This window comes from Eschscholzia californica, unplaced genomic scaffold, assembly GCF_041429995.1.
Source record: "Eschscholzia californica isolate CP2 unplaced genomic scaffold, dmEscCali1.0.p SCAF_1, whole genome shotgun sequence".
NCBI lineage: Eukaryota > Viridiplantae > Streptophyta > Magnoliopsida > Ranunculales > Papaveraceae > Eschscholzia > Eschscholzia californica.
In genome coordinates this window covers 35,685,039-35,701,754 of record NW_028238198.1, presented here as the reverse complement: position 1 = coordinate 35,701,754, position 16,716 = coordinate 35,685,039, and the positions used below count along the sequence as shown (strand labels likewise).

The 16,716-nt window shown below is 38.1% G+C and overlaps 1 protein-coding gene across 1 annotated transcript; it reads left to right on the top strand.

The window, feature by feature from the left end:
• Positions 1–1,932: 1,932 nt before the first annotated feature.
• On the top strand, positions 1,933–7,025 carry LOC147566419 (phytochrome-associated serine/threonine-protein phosphatase). The gene is made up of 10 exons (XM_086652931.1): positions 1,933–2,297; positions 3,174–3,320; positions 3,660–3,727; positions 5,165–5,222; positions 5,313–5,423; positions 5,507–5,557; positions 5,669–5,812; positions 5,888–5,983; positions 6,068–6,139; positions 6,602–7,025. The coding sequence occupies exons 1-10, from the start codon at positions 2,217–2,219 to the stop codon at positions 6,683–6,685; spliced, it is 912 nt and encodes a 303-aa protein (XP_086509057.1). The 5' UTR covers positions 1,933–2,216; the 3' UTR covers positions 6,686–7,025.
• The last annotated feature ends 9,691 nt before the right edge of the window (positions 7,026–16,716 follow it).

Here is a 16,716-nt window from a genome sequence, read left to right as displayed (position 1 = left end):
TCCAAGAAGTCAAAAAAAGACTGGAAAAGGTCCAATTCAAACACACAAGTAGCAAATTCAACTCTCCACCGGATAAGTTAGCAAAATGGGCAAGGAAGAAGAATAGATCAAAGACATGGAATAATGTACCTTATCTTGTAATTAATATATATTGTAATAACATTTTAATGTCTTAATATGAAGTATCCCTTTCAAAAAAAAAAACTTCATACCACTACCCCCCACAAATTCCGACTACCACCACCACTTTCGGACTTCCATCACCTTTCACCATATCCTTTCTCTTTCTTTCTGGCACTCAAAGCAGATCTCGGTTTTGTTGGTGTATATCTTCTTCAACTTAGAAGATCCGAGTTGAAGAAGATGAAGAAGGGGAAAGCCTTTTTCGTCTGCTTTGAGCAGGGCCGTGGCTGAGATTTTAGGGGCCTCGTGCAAAATTAGAGTGTGGGCCTTTTGAAAAACGAAAAAATTTGCAAACAAAATTTGAACAAGGTATAATTTATTTGTTAAAGACATTCATTCTATGTACAAGATATAGTTTAGAATCTTCAAGCGAGTATCTGAATATAAAATTTTGTATCATGACTTTCACATACATACTTTAGAAACTTTTACAATAACTAAATTTATATTTTTGAAACACACTTCAGAAAAATGGAAGAGATGCACCCAAATAACAAAATTTTAAAAAGAAGTGTAACAGAGTAGAAATAAAGGTTCAAGTAGTAATGGTATCATGAACATCACAAAAGGAACAAAATTAATATGCTGTCTGGGAGTTTCGAACCTGAGCCACACACACGGAATGGTAGCTGCCTGACCATCTCGGCCAAGAGACTTCTTATAATTAGATTTGCATCTTTCTATTTATATACATTAACTGTTAAGACATCATCTAAAGTAGGCCCTTTTAGGCTGGGGGCCCAGTGCGAGCGCCCTGCTCGCACTGGCCCAAACACGGCCCTGGCTTTGAGTTGAAGAAGATGAAGGGGATTTCCGCTTTGTCTTCTTATTAGTAGGACAACAGATCTAAGCCTTGCTCAACAAGGTTGAGAATGAATTATCCTTATATAAAGCCTTTTAGTCCCTCCATGCAATAAAAAAGCCTCGCTCCGTTAGAGCAACTCCATTGTGGGGGGGGGGGGGGGGGGGGTGGGGGGGGGGGGGGAGGCTGGGGCTTGAATTTGGGAGCCCCAGCCCACGGAGTCCAACCCGGGAGCCCCGGGGCTGGGCTCCCGGTGGGGCTGGGAGCCCCATGCTCCCTGGCTCCCAAATGGGAGCCCGGGCTGGGGGGCTCCCAGCCCCAAATATGGCCGTTGGGGTGGATCCTCTAAAAAGGGGATCCACCCCACTTCTTTTTATTATTTTTTATTTTTTTAAACTAATTTTTTTTTTCAAAAAATATAAATTGTTTTAAATTTGTTTTTCCAATCATTTCTCTAATTTTTTCTTTTTTTAAATTTTTTTATCTTTTCAAAATTCCTTCTCTCTCTAACATAATATTAAATTTCAATTTTATATTTAAAATTAATAATTTATAGTTGAAAATTGAAATTAAAAGTCCGCACACGTACATTACACACGTACATAATTTAGATTTGGGAGCCCCTGTTAGGAGCCCGACGTTGGAATTGAGAAAAACCCCGGGGCTCCTAAAAATCAAGGGCTCCCAAAATTGGGAACCCGAGCCCCGCATTGGACTTGCCCTTAGGCATTCAAAGTCCTGTTAGTCTAACAACTAAACAACTCGCTCATGACCAGGCAAATCGAAAGCAAAAGTCTGGCTAATCCGAGAATGCATTTGTAAGAAATAAACATGTTATTCCATATGTCTAGAACTTCACCAAATAATTAATAATTACTGATGCATTTAACCCTTTCCTCCAACAATCTTTTTGTTTTAAACATTTGTCGAGCTATTTATTGTGACAAATATAGAATCTTGAGTGATGGTCAAATAAAAAGAAGTAATAGTTCAACAAAAAAATAAAAAAAAAATAAAAAAAATAAAAGGAAGTAATAAGACGAATTAGGGCTTGGTGGGTGTGGTTGTGGTGAAAAAGGAAGAGACTTGGGGAACGTCTCGCTACTGTTATACTAGTACTATTTATTTTGCTCTCTTCGTCGATCTCAATTCAAATCACTACTTCTCACACTGTACCATCTCCCCCTTTTCTTCTCCATCTCTCTCCTCTTCTCTCTCTCTATCCGCCGTCATGGATCTAGATCTGTGGATTTCAAAGGTTAAAGAAGGTCAACATTTAATGGAAGACGAGCTTCAACTACTCTGCGAATACGTATGCTCTCTCTCCCTCTCTCTCTCTCTCTCCTAGGGCATCCTCTTATGTAAACTAGCTGGTTTGCTGTTAGTGATTTACTTGACTTTATTTTCTTTGATGGATTTGTACACGAATTTAGGTTTATTATTTGGTTTATGATCTATTCCTTAATTCAATTTCTGATATAATTTTCTCATGATGCTTGGTTTATATAACATCAATTCACACTTATGCTCAAAAGCTCCCCTATGCATTTATTTATTATGCGAACGGGATCGAAAACAAATTTATTGATTAACTTTAGAGATTGGTTGTAGTAACTAAACCAGTAATGCAATAATATTTAAGTAAAATTTCGTGTTGGTTTTTGTGGTTTATTGTTTCTAATTCAGCAGCTGGGTTGATTGATAGGTTTTAGATATTAGGTATAGCCAAATAAATGGTAGTATGCTACTAACATAACTGTATTCCTTGATCCTACTTCGAGCTTTTTTACAAGATGCTTTGGAAGTGAAAATTGCTTCGAAAATGGATGATATACTTGGCACTCAATATGGTGATTTAGTTGGTAAATATATCAGTTAATGTGAAAACATTGTAACCCATTTATGGGATTATGTCTCTCTTGCTATAATAGAAATTAGCAGAAAAGGAAGAAGGAAAATTTCACAATATTTGATATTTATAATGCTGCTACTCATAATGAAATTTCTATCCAACTGTAAGCACACTAGAAAACCTAATTTCTAAGTTATAGATTGCGCCTATGTTGTTATTCTGCTAACTGGTTAATTGGATATAGTGTGTGTAAATTGCTATTCTTGTTACATAGCATGATGACTTTTTCAGTCGAGGACCTTGTTTACTATCTCTTGTTCTTTTATGATATTCCAGGTGAAGGATGTCCTCATTGAAGAATCTAATGTTCAACCAGTAAATAGCCCAGTCACTGTCTGTGGTGACATCCATGGCCAGTTTCATGATCTAATGAAACTCTTTCAGACTGGTGGTCATGTACCAGAGACAAATTATATATTCATGGTAAAGTACATTTTGTTTGTGGTGATACCCCATTCTTGTCCCACTTTCGCCCGCATTTTCTACTTTAAATCGCCAAAAACTGAAGTTTTCTTGAGATCTACCTTTATAAAGGTGATTCAGATCAGCCCTTTTAAAAGAGTAGATAAATTCTGTGGTCTTATGACTTAGAACCCATAAATGTAATACAATGTGTTACTGTGTATTTCTGTTCGCAAAACAATTCCTAGAAGTTGTATTTCTGAGTGCAAAACCATTTTTACAAGTTTGTATCTTACTTTCTGTTTACTTGGTAGAACTCAAGTACGGTAGTGGAATCTAATTTATATTATTACCGTGCAGGGTGATTTTGTTGACCGTGGATACAATAGTCTTGAAGTTTTCACTATACTATTGCTTCTCAAAGCGAGGTATTGATCATGGTGTTTAATCTGGTGCATAATATTTAATGCTTAATAGTGTTAGTTTTAAGTTTGGATGAAAAGGAAATCATTAGATGCAGCTAGAGATAAATGAGGGGTGGCTAATGGGGTTTTAGTTTTGGTCATTTTCCTTTTTATTTATCAAACGCACAAAGAGATCGAATAGTAGGACATACTTCATGATGAATATCTTTAATTCAATATACTCAATTTTAGGTTGAATTGACAAGGTTTGAAAGTATTATGATCTTCAATTAGATCAAAATGGGAAGAGAGAATTAAAAAAAAAATCAAAACTTGCGCAAATGATATATAAACAGATTTAGGGCAAAGTTGAAAGATAAATGTAGGTTTTGTACTTTGGGTTTTTTCTTGACAAATGACTCCAAGAGTCATTACATTCATTACATGACATTGACATATCACGAGGATACACTATGAAGATACAACATTAATGGAATAAGCCCATTAACCGACATAAGCACGATACTTCGAACCTTAAAAGGCCATTCAAAGATCCATAAAGCCTTAAAGGTCAATTAAGGAGCACTGCCTTTACCTTATTAGTGCCTTACAATTACATGTGATAAATCTTGGGGATAAACCACTTCCACCTAGACTCGAACCTGTGATCTGTGGGACTTAATAGGGAGATGCAAACCACTGGACTAAAAGTCCATTTGCTGTAAGCGGGTTTGTTGGTGGCGTAAGGTGTAGTGCTAATTGGTCATTTGATCTCACGTGGTGGACTTGAGTAGTTTTGGGCTTGGGGGATAAATAAATAAGTTGGGGCTTGGTAAACGGGGTCTTGCTTTGGGTGGTGTCACTTTGAGCTGAATGTTTGAGAAAAGCTGAAAGTCTTGAAGGGGATCACACCTTTGGGCATGTGGTGGCACGTGCCCACATAGGCCCCATGGTGGGTCTACCCCTGCACGGAAGCTCAAAACATGCTTAGTAGTTAGTAGGAGTAAACCAACTTTCGACAAAGAGAAGAGATAAAGTGACTCGAAAACTGCGACTTACCAGCAGCGTCAAGGCGGTTTTTTGTTGCTTTTCTCTTCCTTATCAGAATAGTTTGTTTTTGTAGAGTAGTACAAAGCATGCAGAACCTTGTTTTTTTTGCGTGCGTGATGGCTTCCGCTGCTATAAGTTTGGGTTTGAGATTAGTCTCCTCTCTTATTTGATTGCCACCTTTCAATTATCTAATATTTTAACTTTGTAACTAATGTTGAACTTTTAACCTCAACATGTTTTGTTGTATCATTTGATGTTTCTGTTAGTTGAAATGTTTCTCCTTGAATTGTTGGATATTTAGGACTCTTTTCTGTAATCCAGTTTTTGAGCTTTTGTTTGTTTCACAACCGTTTTGTTTCGTCATTTGGAGAAGTTAACATGTGATTTCTGCGTCCTTTTTGGTGCTGCTAGATATCCGGCTAATATAACACTTTTGCGTGGAAATCATGAAAGTAGACAATTAACTCAGGTACAGCTGTGTACAGGCTTATCTTGTAAAGTCTTTGTGCTTGATTTGTTCAATAAGTTGATTCCTAACGTATTTGAATGCCTTTTTTAGGTGTATGGCTTTTATGATGAATGTCAAAGGAAATATGGAAATGCTAATGCATGGAGATATTGCACTGATGTTTTTGACTACCTCACACTCTCAGCAATTATAGATGGAACTGTAAATAACTCTATTATCTATCTACCTGTCAGAGGTATGATTAAGTATGTAAATATTTAAGACGTTGCTTATTTGAGTTTCAGGTTCTCTGTGTCCATGGTGGTCTTTCTCCGGATGTTCGAACTATTGACCAGGTTAGCCCTGGACTGTCTATTTATTTGGTCGTTTTGAACAATTAACTAGGTCCCATTGTATATTACCTCGTGATGTGTCCCTGACACTTGCTTATACCCGTCTTATGGTAGATGAGAGTCATTGAACGAAATTGTGAAATCCCCCATGAAGGCCCATTTTGTGATCTTATGTGGAGTGATCCAGAGGAGATTGAGACATGGGCAGTCAGTCCACGAGGGGCAGGTTGGCTTTTCGGATCTAGGGTCACAACAGAGGTAAACAAAAACATCTTAATCAACTTCCGTTCGCCATTCACTACTAGTACTAACCAAATGCTTCTCCTTTGGTAGTTCAATCACATAAACAAACTAGATCTGGTCTGTCGGGCCCATCAGCTTGTCCAGGAAGGCCTCAAGTACATGTTCCAAGATAAAGGCCTCGTCACTGTGAGTAGTTAGTTCAGTTGTTATATAGAGGATGTCGACTTTCTCCATTTCTTTTGATAAGTTAATCTTTCTTGGTTTTTCCAGGTTTGGTCAGCGCCCAACTACTGTTATAGATGTGGAAATGTAGCTTCTATATTGAGTTTCAATGAGAATATGGTACATTCTAGAACCTTCTGATTTTTATTTTATCACTTTTGAAACTTCAGATTTTAGAACTATATGTTTCTTCTGCACAAGTAGGCCGACGTAAAGCCAGAGTTATATTCATGATCACAGCGTAAAATAAATGTAATTCTGTGCAATTCCAGAAGAAAAGAATAAATGTCTTCGTAAGTCATAACTAGGACCGAAGTTGGGTTCAATCAGGATTTTCGCTTTCTGCATAATCCGATGAGGACTTGAACCGTTTACGTACTTGTGGGAAATGCTAACCTAACTGTTATATCACGATGGACTTCCAAGTTTGTTTTTTTTGCACCCCTAAGAGCTGTGATCAAGTCTCTTGTTTGAATCGTTGTTTTATAGATAGCATTCCTATTTGTGTTGTAAATGTTGTTTGATTACAAATAACAGTGCTTGTCTATCTGTTGCTGATTTCTTGCTATAATGATATAATAGGAGAGGGAAGTGAAATTTTTCACAGAAACAGAGGAGAACAACCAGATGAGAGGGCCCAGATCAGGAGTTCCATATTTCCTCTGAAGCCATTATTCCGGTGACTGTAAAATCATCTCAAGGTCTAGAAGTTCACGCGATCCATTCTATTCGCGTACACGGAAAAAGGAGTGACATTTGTAACAAGGTTCCAAGCAAAAGGAGATTCACAAAGCCAGATTGTTTTACCGATGGATATCCGTCAGCTTACTGAACCGGCAATGCCGATATTGATTGTGTTGTAAATTAGAGATTACTTTTTGTTCCTCTTTTATGTTTTGAGTATTAGCATATTAACTTGGGTTTTGATCATCTTGTATCAGACAGTGTTATGGGTAGAGTATTCTGTTCATTGATAAAACATGTCATATATCAAATGTTTTGAGAACTTTGTGTTTCTTATACCCAATTAGTCTGGTTAGGTACGATCCATGAACGGCCAAAGCCTTAGTTTTCAGTCTGGTGAAATTCATGGTTTCAGCACTCCAAACGTTTCATGTTCTTTCTCACCTGCTGTTTGCGGATGATTGTCTGGTGTTCGTAAAACTTAGCATGCAAGAGTTCTCAACCTCCCAGACCCCGGGCAAGCCTCATGTCAGCTAATTAACGTCCAAAAATTTGGTATTTTCTTCAGCTCTATAACCCACCTGCTAGGCATGGCAGAGTGATATCTAGTATCTTCGAAGTTAGAATGATCCACCCCAACCCTAACGACGAGTACTTGGGGACTCCTGTGGTTGTTAACATATCTAAAGTTCAATGTTTCTCTTCCCTTTCAGGCTGCAAGTTGGAGTTAATTAACTCTTTCCTAAAGATCTGATGTCTTGTTTCAGATTCCTTGAAAGATCTGTCAAGATATGATGTCTCTTGAAAGAGACTTCTGGTGGGGAATCAGAATCATTTCTAACGTTTGCATCTTAAATCTTGGGTCTCTGTCTAAGCCTAAGTCCTCGGGAGGGTTAGGAATTAGACTGCCGCATCAGGACAACTTGGCCCTCGCGTCCTAACACATTTGGAGACTTTTAAAGTCCTCTCGATCTCTATAAACCTCGTCGTTCCTTCACGAATTGTAACATTTTAAACTTCAATGCTGCTAAGATTTCTTGGTTCTGGAGTGGGATTCGTAAGTTAGTTGGACCATACTAGCAAGCAATGCGCCAATGCCTATAGGAAAGGCGATCCCACAGTTGCTTCAACAGATAGTTAACTAAATATCACAACTATGAATTAGGAGGCACTCGGATTCCGAAAACCATTTAGCCAATGAAAGTCACTCCTGCAAAGGTGCTTGTCCTAGATTGCCTCTTTGCAGGAGGTGATTAAAACTCATCCTAGTTCTACAAAGACTGATGCAATACAACAACAGGGATGGGAACCTCCTCCCCAAGAATGTGTCAAAAGTAATTTTAATCTTTCTCTTTTTCAGGAGGGGCGTCCCAAACATTTAGGAGGCCCCAAGCCAAATTTATAATTGAGACCTGATATAGTGCATGTTAGGAAAAATAAATAATTTTTTAAATATGCTTAAAGGAAAATTTGAATCCTTAATCTTTCGCCTAAGATATAAACACTTAACCACTGAATAACAACTTTAACTCATACCTTGAATTTGTTTGAAATATAATTATTATTTCAAAAAGTGACATACAAAAATAAAATTAAAAATGAGGCTCTTATTGAATTGTTATCATAACTCGAGATCATTTGGGTCCTAACCGCCCTTGTGCTTCTAAACCGGCATGAATTGTTATCATAACTCGAGATCATTTGGGGTTGCGTGCCCGACAGTAGAGGAAGGGGAAGCCGCGACCACCTTACGAGCTATATTCGCTCCGCCATGGCAAAGCGATTGTGACACCCCAAATATTTAACAGTTATCCATATCGTCTCCGCTTTTACCATCTCATACATATACAGAGTTTTGTTCTTGGTGAAGGCTCAATGAACTCTGCCAAAAGGCCTCAGTAATTACTAAGCTTGAGCATACACCTATAGTTCGGGCTCTATCATGAGCGGTTTGGGACTATCACACATAGATATTAATAGTTCCACATTGGGCAGGAGAGCGTCCAGAGCATGTTTTATAGCTGTATGCCCAAGCTTGGTAAGTACCTAGTCCTTTTGGGTTGGCTCGTGGAGCCTTTCCCGGAAACAAAACCCCATACCTGCGGGTATGGGTCTCGATTGGTAAAATGGGGGACAATATTGATAACATCTAAGACACGGGGCGTCACAAGTGGTATCAGAACCGAGGACGACACTTTGCTGAGGGTGGAGGTATTGTGATAGTCCCACATCGATCGCAAGAGTGTCAAGCTTAGTAAGTGCCGAGGTCTCTCCGTGTGGAACAATACTTCACACATGACACAACTGCAGGTGGTGACTAAGTGAGGACAAAATCATACATATGGGGGAGTCCATGGTGTAGATTCATATTTTGATGGGTAGTGCGAATTGTGTGTCTTCGCTAATGACGAAGCCTTTTGGGTGAACTCGTAGAGCCTTCATCATGAACAAAACTCCGTGCCACAGTTAGGACTTTCAAGTACGATACTAACTCTTCACTTTCTCCAAATTGACTCCGTATAGTCTGTACTGGATTCATCGTCAAAAGAACAACAATTGGTTTTCAATTCATGTGATGTAAAAGAGGGCTTTCTCGTCTAAAGGCAGGGGTGAGCTTTCTCACTATACAATGAACGAAGGACTAACGACGATCTTATCCTAAAGAAGAAGGAGGAGTAGGAGCGAATCCAGACGGAGTAGAATGATTACGAGATAGAGAATGAGACAAAACTTACATGGGAGAGCACTTAGACAATTCACTTTGAGTACAGGGAAGTCTGTTGGGAGGAATTCCTCAGGGCGTATTACGGTTTTTCACCGGGGGGTGGATCGAAGCGATTGCAGCGAAGAATTGATACCTGTAGACTTGGGTCTGGAGTGCCAAAAGCAAATACAATATCGTTAACTAAAGCTTATGGCATTATAAAGGTAGATAAACATTTTGGTGGAAGGGGATCATTGATGCGTTTGGCAGAACAGTGGAAAATCAGAAGGAAATCACTTCCCTAAGGCTCTGTTTGGCTGGAAAATCAGTAAGAAATTCAATTTTTTCTATTTTTCTCCCATATTTTATATAGTTAACCTTTAAATCTCTCAAAATGATTAACTAATCTTTTATCTAGGGTTTAGATGAAGTCGTAATAATCATTTTCTCGACAATTTATTAAAGTTTTTACCATTTTAACGATAAAATCTTCCGGGTTTTTAGACCGTTCATGGACTAAAAACCTGAGTTATATAAAGAACTATCTAATCGGACCAAAATTAATTTGTCGTTAGAATTGTTAGGAAGACGGATTCAGAAAACCCTAGGCTCTCCCCCATTTGAGTTCCTTGTATCATTTGTAATTATTTTCTTTCTGTAATTTTATTTATTTTATTTTATTACCAAAACCTCATCAAAACCAAAAACCAAGTTACTTCCAAGTCTTAGAATAGGTTTCACCTAGTCTCTGAGGAACGAACCGGTCTTACCGGAACTATTACTTGACGCCCGTATACTTGCGGGTGGTGACCTATTTAGGAAACTTTCTAGGCCCATCAAGTTTTTGGCGCCGCTGCCGGGGACTAAGTTCAAAATTTTTTCTAAACTTGGAAAGTTTTTATTTTTGGTAAGTTTTTATTTTTGGCCACTTTGACTTGCTTCTCTATTTTTGGTGTGCAGGACATTAAGGAGCGAAAGAGAAGGCGCAAACAAGGAGGAGGAGTCGAAAAGAAGAAATTTACAGTTTTATTTTATTTTATTTTTGGTGAGAGAGAGACTTTAGACTTTCTAGACTTTATTTTTGGATTTAAGTTTTGACCCTAATTTAAAGGGCATAAATTGTAACCGAAAAACCAAAACGAAGCCTCGGGTTCGAACACTCGCGGGGAGAGTGGCCCGAGTCGTCTGCAAAGGTCGTCGCCCGTCTCGAACGGGAGGTAACTTTCTCTAATCACCCACGAATCCCTTGTTAGTGGGTACTTTTTATAAGATCTTAGTAGTGCTTCCTCGGTTTTCGTATTAAAAAAAAGAAAAAAAAAAAAAAAAAAAAAAAAATTCGGACCAAAAGAAAGGAGTCAAGTTTAGTTACATAAGTGTCAATTCTCATCTTGTGATCGTGCCTGACCATCATGGCGCATTTTTCTAATGGTTGGACGTACCCTGTTGATGATGATGACCTTGATCTAAAGGGACCCGTCATCAACCGAACTGATATAACCTTAAGAGAATACCAACAGTTGCGTAAAGACTGGCTTAACCAACGTGGTACGACTCTAAGAGATTGTCAACGACTTAACGAGGGGAATAGGCTAGTTGAGCCTAACCGAACTGGTATGACCCTAGGAGAGTACCAACAGATGTGTAGAGACGAGCCTAACCGACCGGGTATGACATTTCAGGATTATAAACGAATGTCTAGAAACAGTCCGATTAGTGAGTGGAGTAGACCATATGAGCCTGATCAATCTCATATGACATTAGGAGATTATCAACAAATGTGTAGAGATGGTCCGATTAGCGATGGATATGGTCCGACGCCAAATATATATGAAAGACCTCATAGTCCACACTATTCTGAGACCAATGACTTTAGAGACAGGTATGATCCTAATATGTACGGTGAGAGTTTTTATCAAGAGTCTTCATTTAATTACACTCGTGAGCCTTATTATGAGGAGACTCTTGAAGATAGATCTCGATCAGAGTCCGAGAGTCGTCTTATTGAGATTATGTCACAATTTGCGACTCAAATACAGCAGGATACTGAGTCCTTGGCTCAACAGATGAAAATGTTTAAGTCGCAGTTATTCGCCGACGAGGAAGGGGGTTCACCACCCCAAACTCAGGAAGGTACTAGGTACGATGACGAGGTTAATACGTCTAACCCTAGTACTAAGTTAAATGTCGATGAATTTACTGATAATACCCTAGAGCCTGAAAGGTCTGATGACCTTGTTGTCTTGCTTCCTCCACCTATGTCATCTCACCATGATAGGACTACACTAGACATTGATATTCAAGATGATGGCTCTATGAGCAAGTTTGGGAATGACACTATTCTGAACTTTCCGACATTTGAGATTTGTAAGGAGTCAGCCTTAGATGAAATTCTAGGAAGGCATGATATTATACCTGACTGCGAGGCTTCAGATGTCTTTGAGGACATTGATAACGTTAGAGACATGTTAGATACTTTGTCAGACTGTGTACCTAAGGAAACCATGGACCTTGACCTGGTCCCCGAGCATATTGCCTTACCCTTAGAGTCTAGTTTGACCTTTCACATGGTCTCAGACTCGGTTGTTGATCCCTTTTGGGACACTTCAGATGTCTCCTCTAGAACGTCTATGGAAATAGTGGATATTCTATCCACTAAGCTTGCAGATGACTTTCTGCCTTCGACGGATATATTGGCCCTTCATTGTTATGTCGATCCTTTTGATGACTTTCTAGTCATTGGTCCAAGTATTTATAGTTACTTAGTGGACTGTGCATCCACTAAGTTTGGGGATTGCCCCTCATCTTTAATAGTCTCACATGCACTCTCTGCAATTCACAAAGATGTGAGACTATCGTTCACTGAAAACTTTGTGTTTTGGGTGGACCCACAGATGTATCGAATATTGGTTTACAGTTAAACACATATCTGTAATCCAGTAGGTTAGTTCTTTCTATTTGTTCGAGTCATCTGTTTCGTCTGGCTGAAGACGTTAAAGTTAGCGCTTTCTGGGAGGCAACCCACTGTTAGGACGCTGAATCGGGTAATATCTCTCCCTTCACCCTATTATTTTTGCATAGTCTTCAAAACATTGAGGACAATGTTAGGTTTAAGTTTGGGGATAGGGGATTGAATTTTTTGCTAAGTCCTTATTTCAAAAATTCAAAAGGGTTCAAAATTTTTCAAAATTTTAAATTTTTGGATTGAAAATGTGAGTCTAGTTATTTTTGCTTGTTAATAGTTATAGAGTCTAGTTGGTTGTACTATACTTTTGCTAAAGGTTTTTCCACAAATTTCAAGTCTTGAGGTTGTCTGTGCACTAGCCATGTGAGTGTTAGATAGGTGAAGAGTTGACTTTCTTAGAGAACTTAATCGATCATTAGTGGAGACTTAACCTATGTGAGATTCTGAGCCTTTCTTGTTGTTTTGAGTGATCTCTTCAGAGCTAATTCTGAGTAGAGTGAAGAGCTACTCAACCTCGCAATATTCATTAGAGCTCAGTTGATCTCTTGAGTTCGCATTTTACAACCACTAGGGATGTCATCAGGAAGCGAACCTTTCTCTTGTAGTCTGAGAAACTTGAAAGCAGTGTGAACTAGAGGAAGATAGGAACCTCATCCATCATTTAGAACCCTGAGAATAAGGCATGAAGCAAAATGAAGAGATTATTACCAAGGAAAGAATAATGTGAAGAAATTAGTATTTGTATTATGAGTCGTATGAAAAAAAAAAAAAAAAAAAAAAAAATTAGAAAAGAAAAAAAAAAGAAAAAGAAAAATGTTTGTTTGTGTTTAAATGTTTATCCCAAAGTAGTTCTTGAAGATTTGAAGACGTCGAGTTCTCAGGAGTTCTAGTTCATCCTTAGTCATCGACCTCTAGGAAGCATTGTTAGAAAGTAGATCAGGTGAGAAGAGTTGGTAAGCTTCCCCATTCTATATTAATGGTTGTTTCCTTTCGATGAGATCAGTCGTTTACAAAAAAAATTTAGTCCGTTTTTTGTAATGTGTTGAGTTTTCTTTCATACTCATACTCGCACATTGAGTGAACCATTTCTGAATGACTTAAATTTTTGAGTGTATGACGGTGAGGCAATAGTCGAGGCGAAATGTATCGAGAAAGTAATCGAGGTTTTGTCTGTTCTGCACCGAAATGATACTCATATTGGCTGGTCACGTGCACTTCGAGTCTTGATTACTAGTGAAGGAATTTTTAGCATTTGTATGGTTTGGTCGATTTGGATTTCATTTCTATTAACTTTCGAAAATCTGCCGGATAAACATTTTTAGTCCATGTCATGTTTAAACCCTTCTGCATTTTTGAGATTTATGAATTTTGTGGGTATATTCACTGCAAACCCTCACGAGACAAAACTCGTCCTCTTGGGTAACTTAGAGGTTTAACGGCTTGTTGCACCTGCTAAGTGCAATCGTGGTTCCCTACGAAAGTGGTGAAATGGGTTTAGTTTTATTTTTCTGTTTTGCTCGAGGACTAGCAAAATCTAAGTTTGGGGATGTTTGATGAGTCATGAAAATGCCTCATCTGAAAGTTACCTCCCGTTCGAGACGGGCGACGACCTTTGCAGACGACTCGGGCCACTCTCCCCGCAAGTGTTCGAACCCGAGGCTTCGTTTTGGTTTTTCGGTTACAATTTATGCCCTTTAAATTAGGGTCAAAACTTAAATCCAAAAATAAAGTCTAGAAAGTCTAAAGTCTCTCTCTCACCAAAAATAAAATAAAATAAAACTGTAAATTTCTTCTTTTCGACTCCTCCTCCTTGTTTGCGCCTTCTCTTTCGCTCCTTAATGTCCTGCACACCAAAAATAGAGAAGCAAGTCAAAGTGGCCAAAAATAAAAACTTACCAAAAATAAAAACTTTCCAAGTTTAGAAAAAATTTTGAACTTAGTCCCCGGCAGCGGCGCCAAAAACTTGATGGGCCTAGAAAGTTTCCTAAATAGGTCACCACCCGCAAGTATACGGGCGTCAAGTAATAAATTCCGGTAAGACCGGTTCGTTCCTCAGAGACTAAGTGAAACCTATTCTAAGACTTGGAAGTAACTTGGTTTTTGGTTTTGATGAGGTTTTGGTAATAAAATAAAATAAATAAAATATTAAAATAAAATTACGGAAAGAAAATAATTACAAATGATACAAGGAACTCAAATGGGGGAGAGCCTAGGGTTTTCTGAATCCGTCTTCCTAACAATTCTAACGACAAATTAATTTTGGTCTGATTAGATAGTTCTTTATATAACTCAGGTTTTTAGTCCATGAACGGTCTAAAAACCCGGAAGATTTTATCGTTAAAATGGTAAAAACTTTAATAAATTGTCGAGAAAATGATTATTACGACTTCATCTAAACCCTAAATAGAAAATTAGTTCTTCATGATAAAGGATGGAAGCTTAAATATATGGAAAAAGGAAAGAAAAGTAGAAAAGTTGGATTTCTTACTAAATTTTCCAGCCAAACAGAGCCTTAGGAAAGTAATTTCCTTCTGATTTTCCACTGCTTTGCCAAACGCGCCCTCTGGGAAAACGATTTTCTCGTCTTCCCGGAAGTATTTTCCCCGTGAGAAAATTCTTTTCCACGCCTTTTTCTCGTCTTCTCCAATTACTTTCTCTCTCTAACCTTCTGATTTATTTTCTCTTAGCCTCTTTCTAGCTTTTACTTTCTGTCTCTTTAACTTAATTAACCGGAATCAATGAAACAAATCGAAATTTATTTAAAAACCGAGAATTGATCTCACTGTTAATCTCTCTCTCTCTACAATCTCTCTGTCTTCCTCTCTAATTCTCTCTCTTCCACTGTAATCTCTCTCTCTTTCTCACTAAGAACTTGAGATTACAAATAAAAGAAACAAAAACCAGAAAAATAAGCTTCTCGGTTCTTTCTCTCTCTACTGTTCTTATCTTTCTACAACCTCTCTTAATTTCTCTCTGTCACTAAAAGAAATTCAGAAAATGAAGATGAAGAAGATGATCCAATGAATTATAGCTCTCTGGTTTTTTTCCTTTCTCTCTCTAAGTCTTTTTTTTCTTTCTTAGCCGTGAGCTCTTTACATCACTCTCTCTCTCTCTAATATAGTCGGTTTTGGTTGAGCTCGGTTTGGGGTCGGAAAAAATCACCATCTCGACTGGAGCACTACTAAGATCTTATAAAAAGTACCCACTAACAAGGGATTCGTGGGTGATTAGAGAAAGTTACCTCCCGTTCGAGACGGGCGACGACCTTTGCAGACGACTCGGGCCACTCTCCCCGCGAGTGTTCGAACCCGAGGCTTCGTTTTGGTTTTTCGGTTACAATTTATGCCCTTTAAATTAGGGTCAAAACTTAAATCCAAAAATAAAGTCTAGAAAGTCTAAAGTCTCTCTCTCACCAAAAATAAAATAAAATAAAACTGTAAATTTCTTCTTTTCGACTCTTCCTCCTTGTTTGCGCCTTCTCTTTCGCTCCTTAATGTCCTGCACACCAAAAATAGAGAAGCAAGTCAAAGTGGCCAAAAATAAAAACTTACCAAAAATAAAAACTTTCCAAGTTTAGAAAAAATTTTGAACTTAGTCCCCGGCAGCGGCGCCAAAAACTTGATGGGCCTAGAAAGTTTCCTAAATAGGTCACCACCCGCAAGTATACGGGCGTCAAGTAATAGTTCCGGTAAGACCGGTTCGTTCCTCAGAGACTAGGTGAAACCTATTCTAAGACTTGGAAGTAACTTGGTTTTTGGTTTTGATGAGGTTTTGGTAATAAAATAAAATAAATAAAATTACGGAAAGAAAATAATTACAAATGATACAAGGAACTCAAATGGGGGAGAGCCTAGGGTTTTCTGAATCCGTCTTCCTAACAATTCTAACGACAAATTAATTTTGGTCCGATTAGATAGTTCTTTATATAACTCAGGTTTTTAGTCCATGAACGGTCTAAAAACCCGGAAGATTTTATCGTTAAAATGGTAAAAACTTTAATATATTGTCGAGAAAATGATTATTACGACTTCATCTAAACCCTAGATAAAAGATTAGTTAATCATTTTGAGAGATTTAAAGGTTAACTATATAAAATATGGGAGAAAAATAGAAAAAATTGAATTTCTTACTGATTTTCCAGCCAAACAGAGCCTTAGGGAAGTGATTTCCTTCTGATTTTCCACTGTTCTGCCAAACGCACCCTCTGGGAAAACGATTTTCTCGTCTTCCCGGAAATATTTTCCCTAAGAGAAAATTATTTTCTCTCCTATTTTCTCATCTTCTCCAACTATCTTTCTCTTGCTGTTTTCTCTCTTTCTCTTTGAGTATTCTATCTCTTTCTCACAA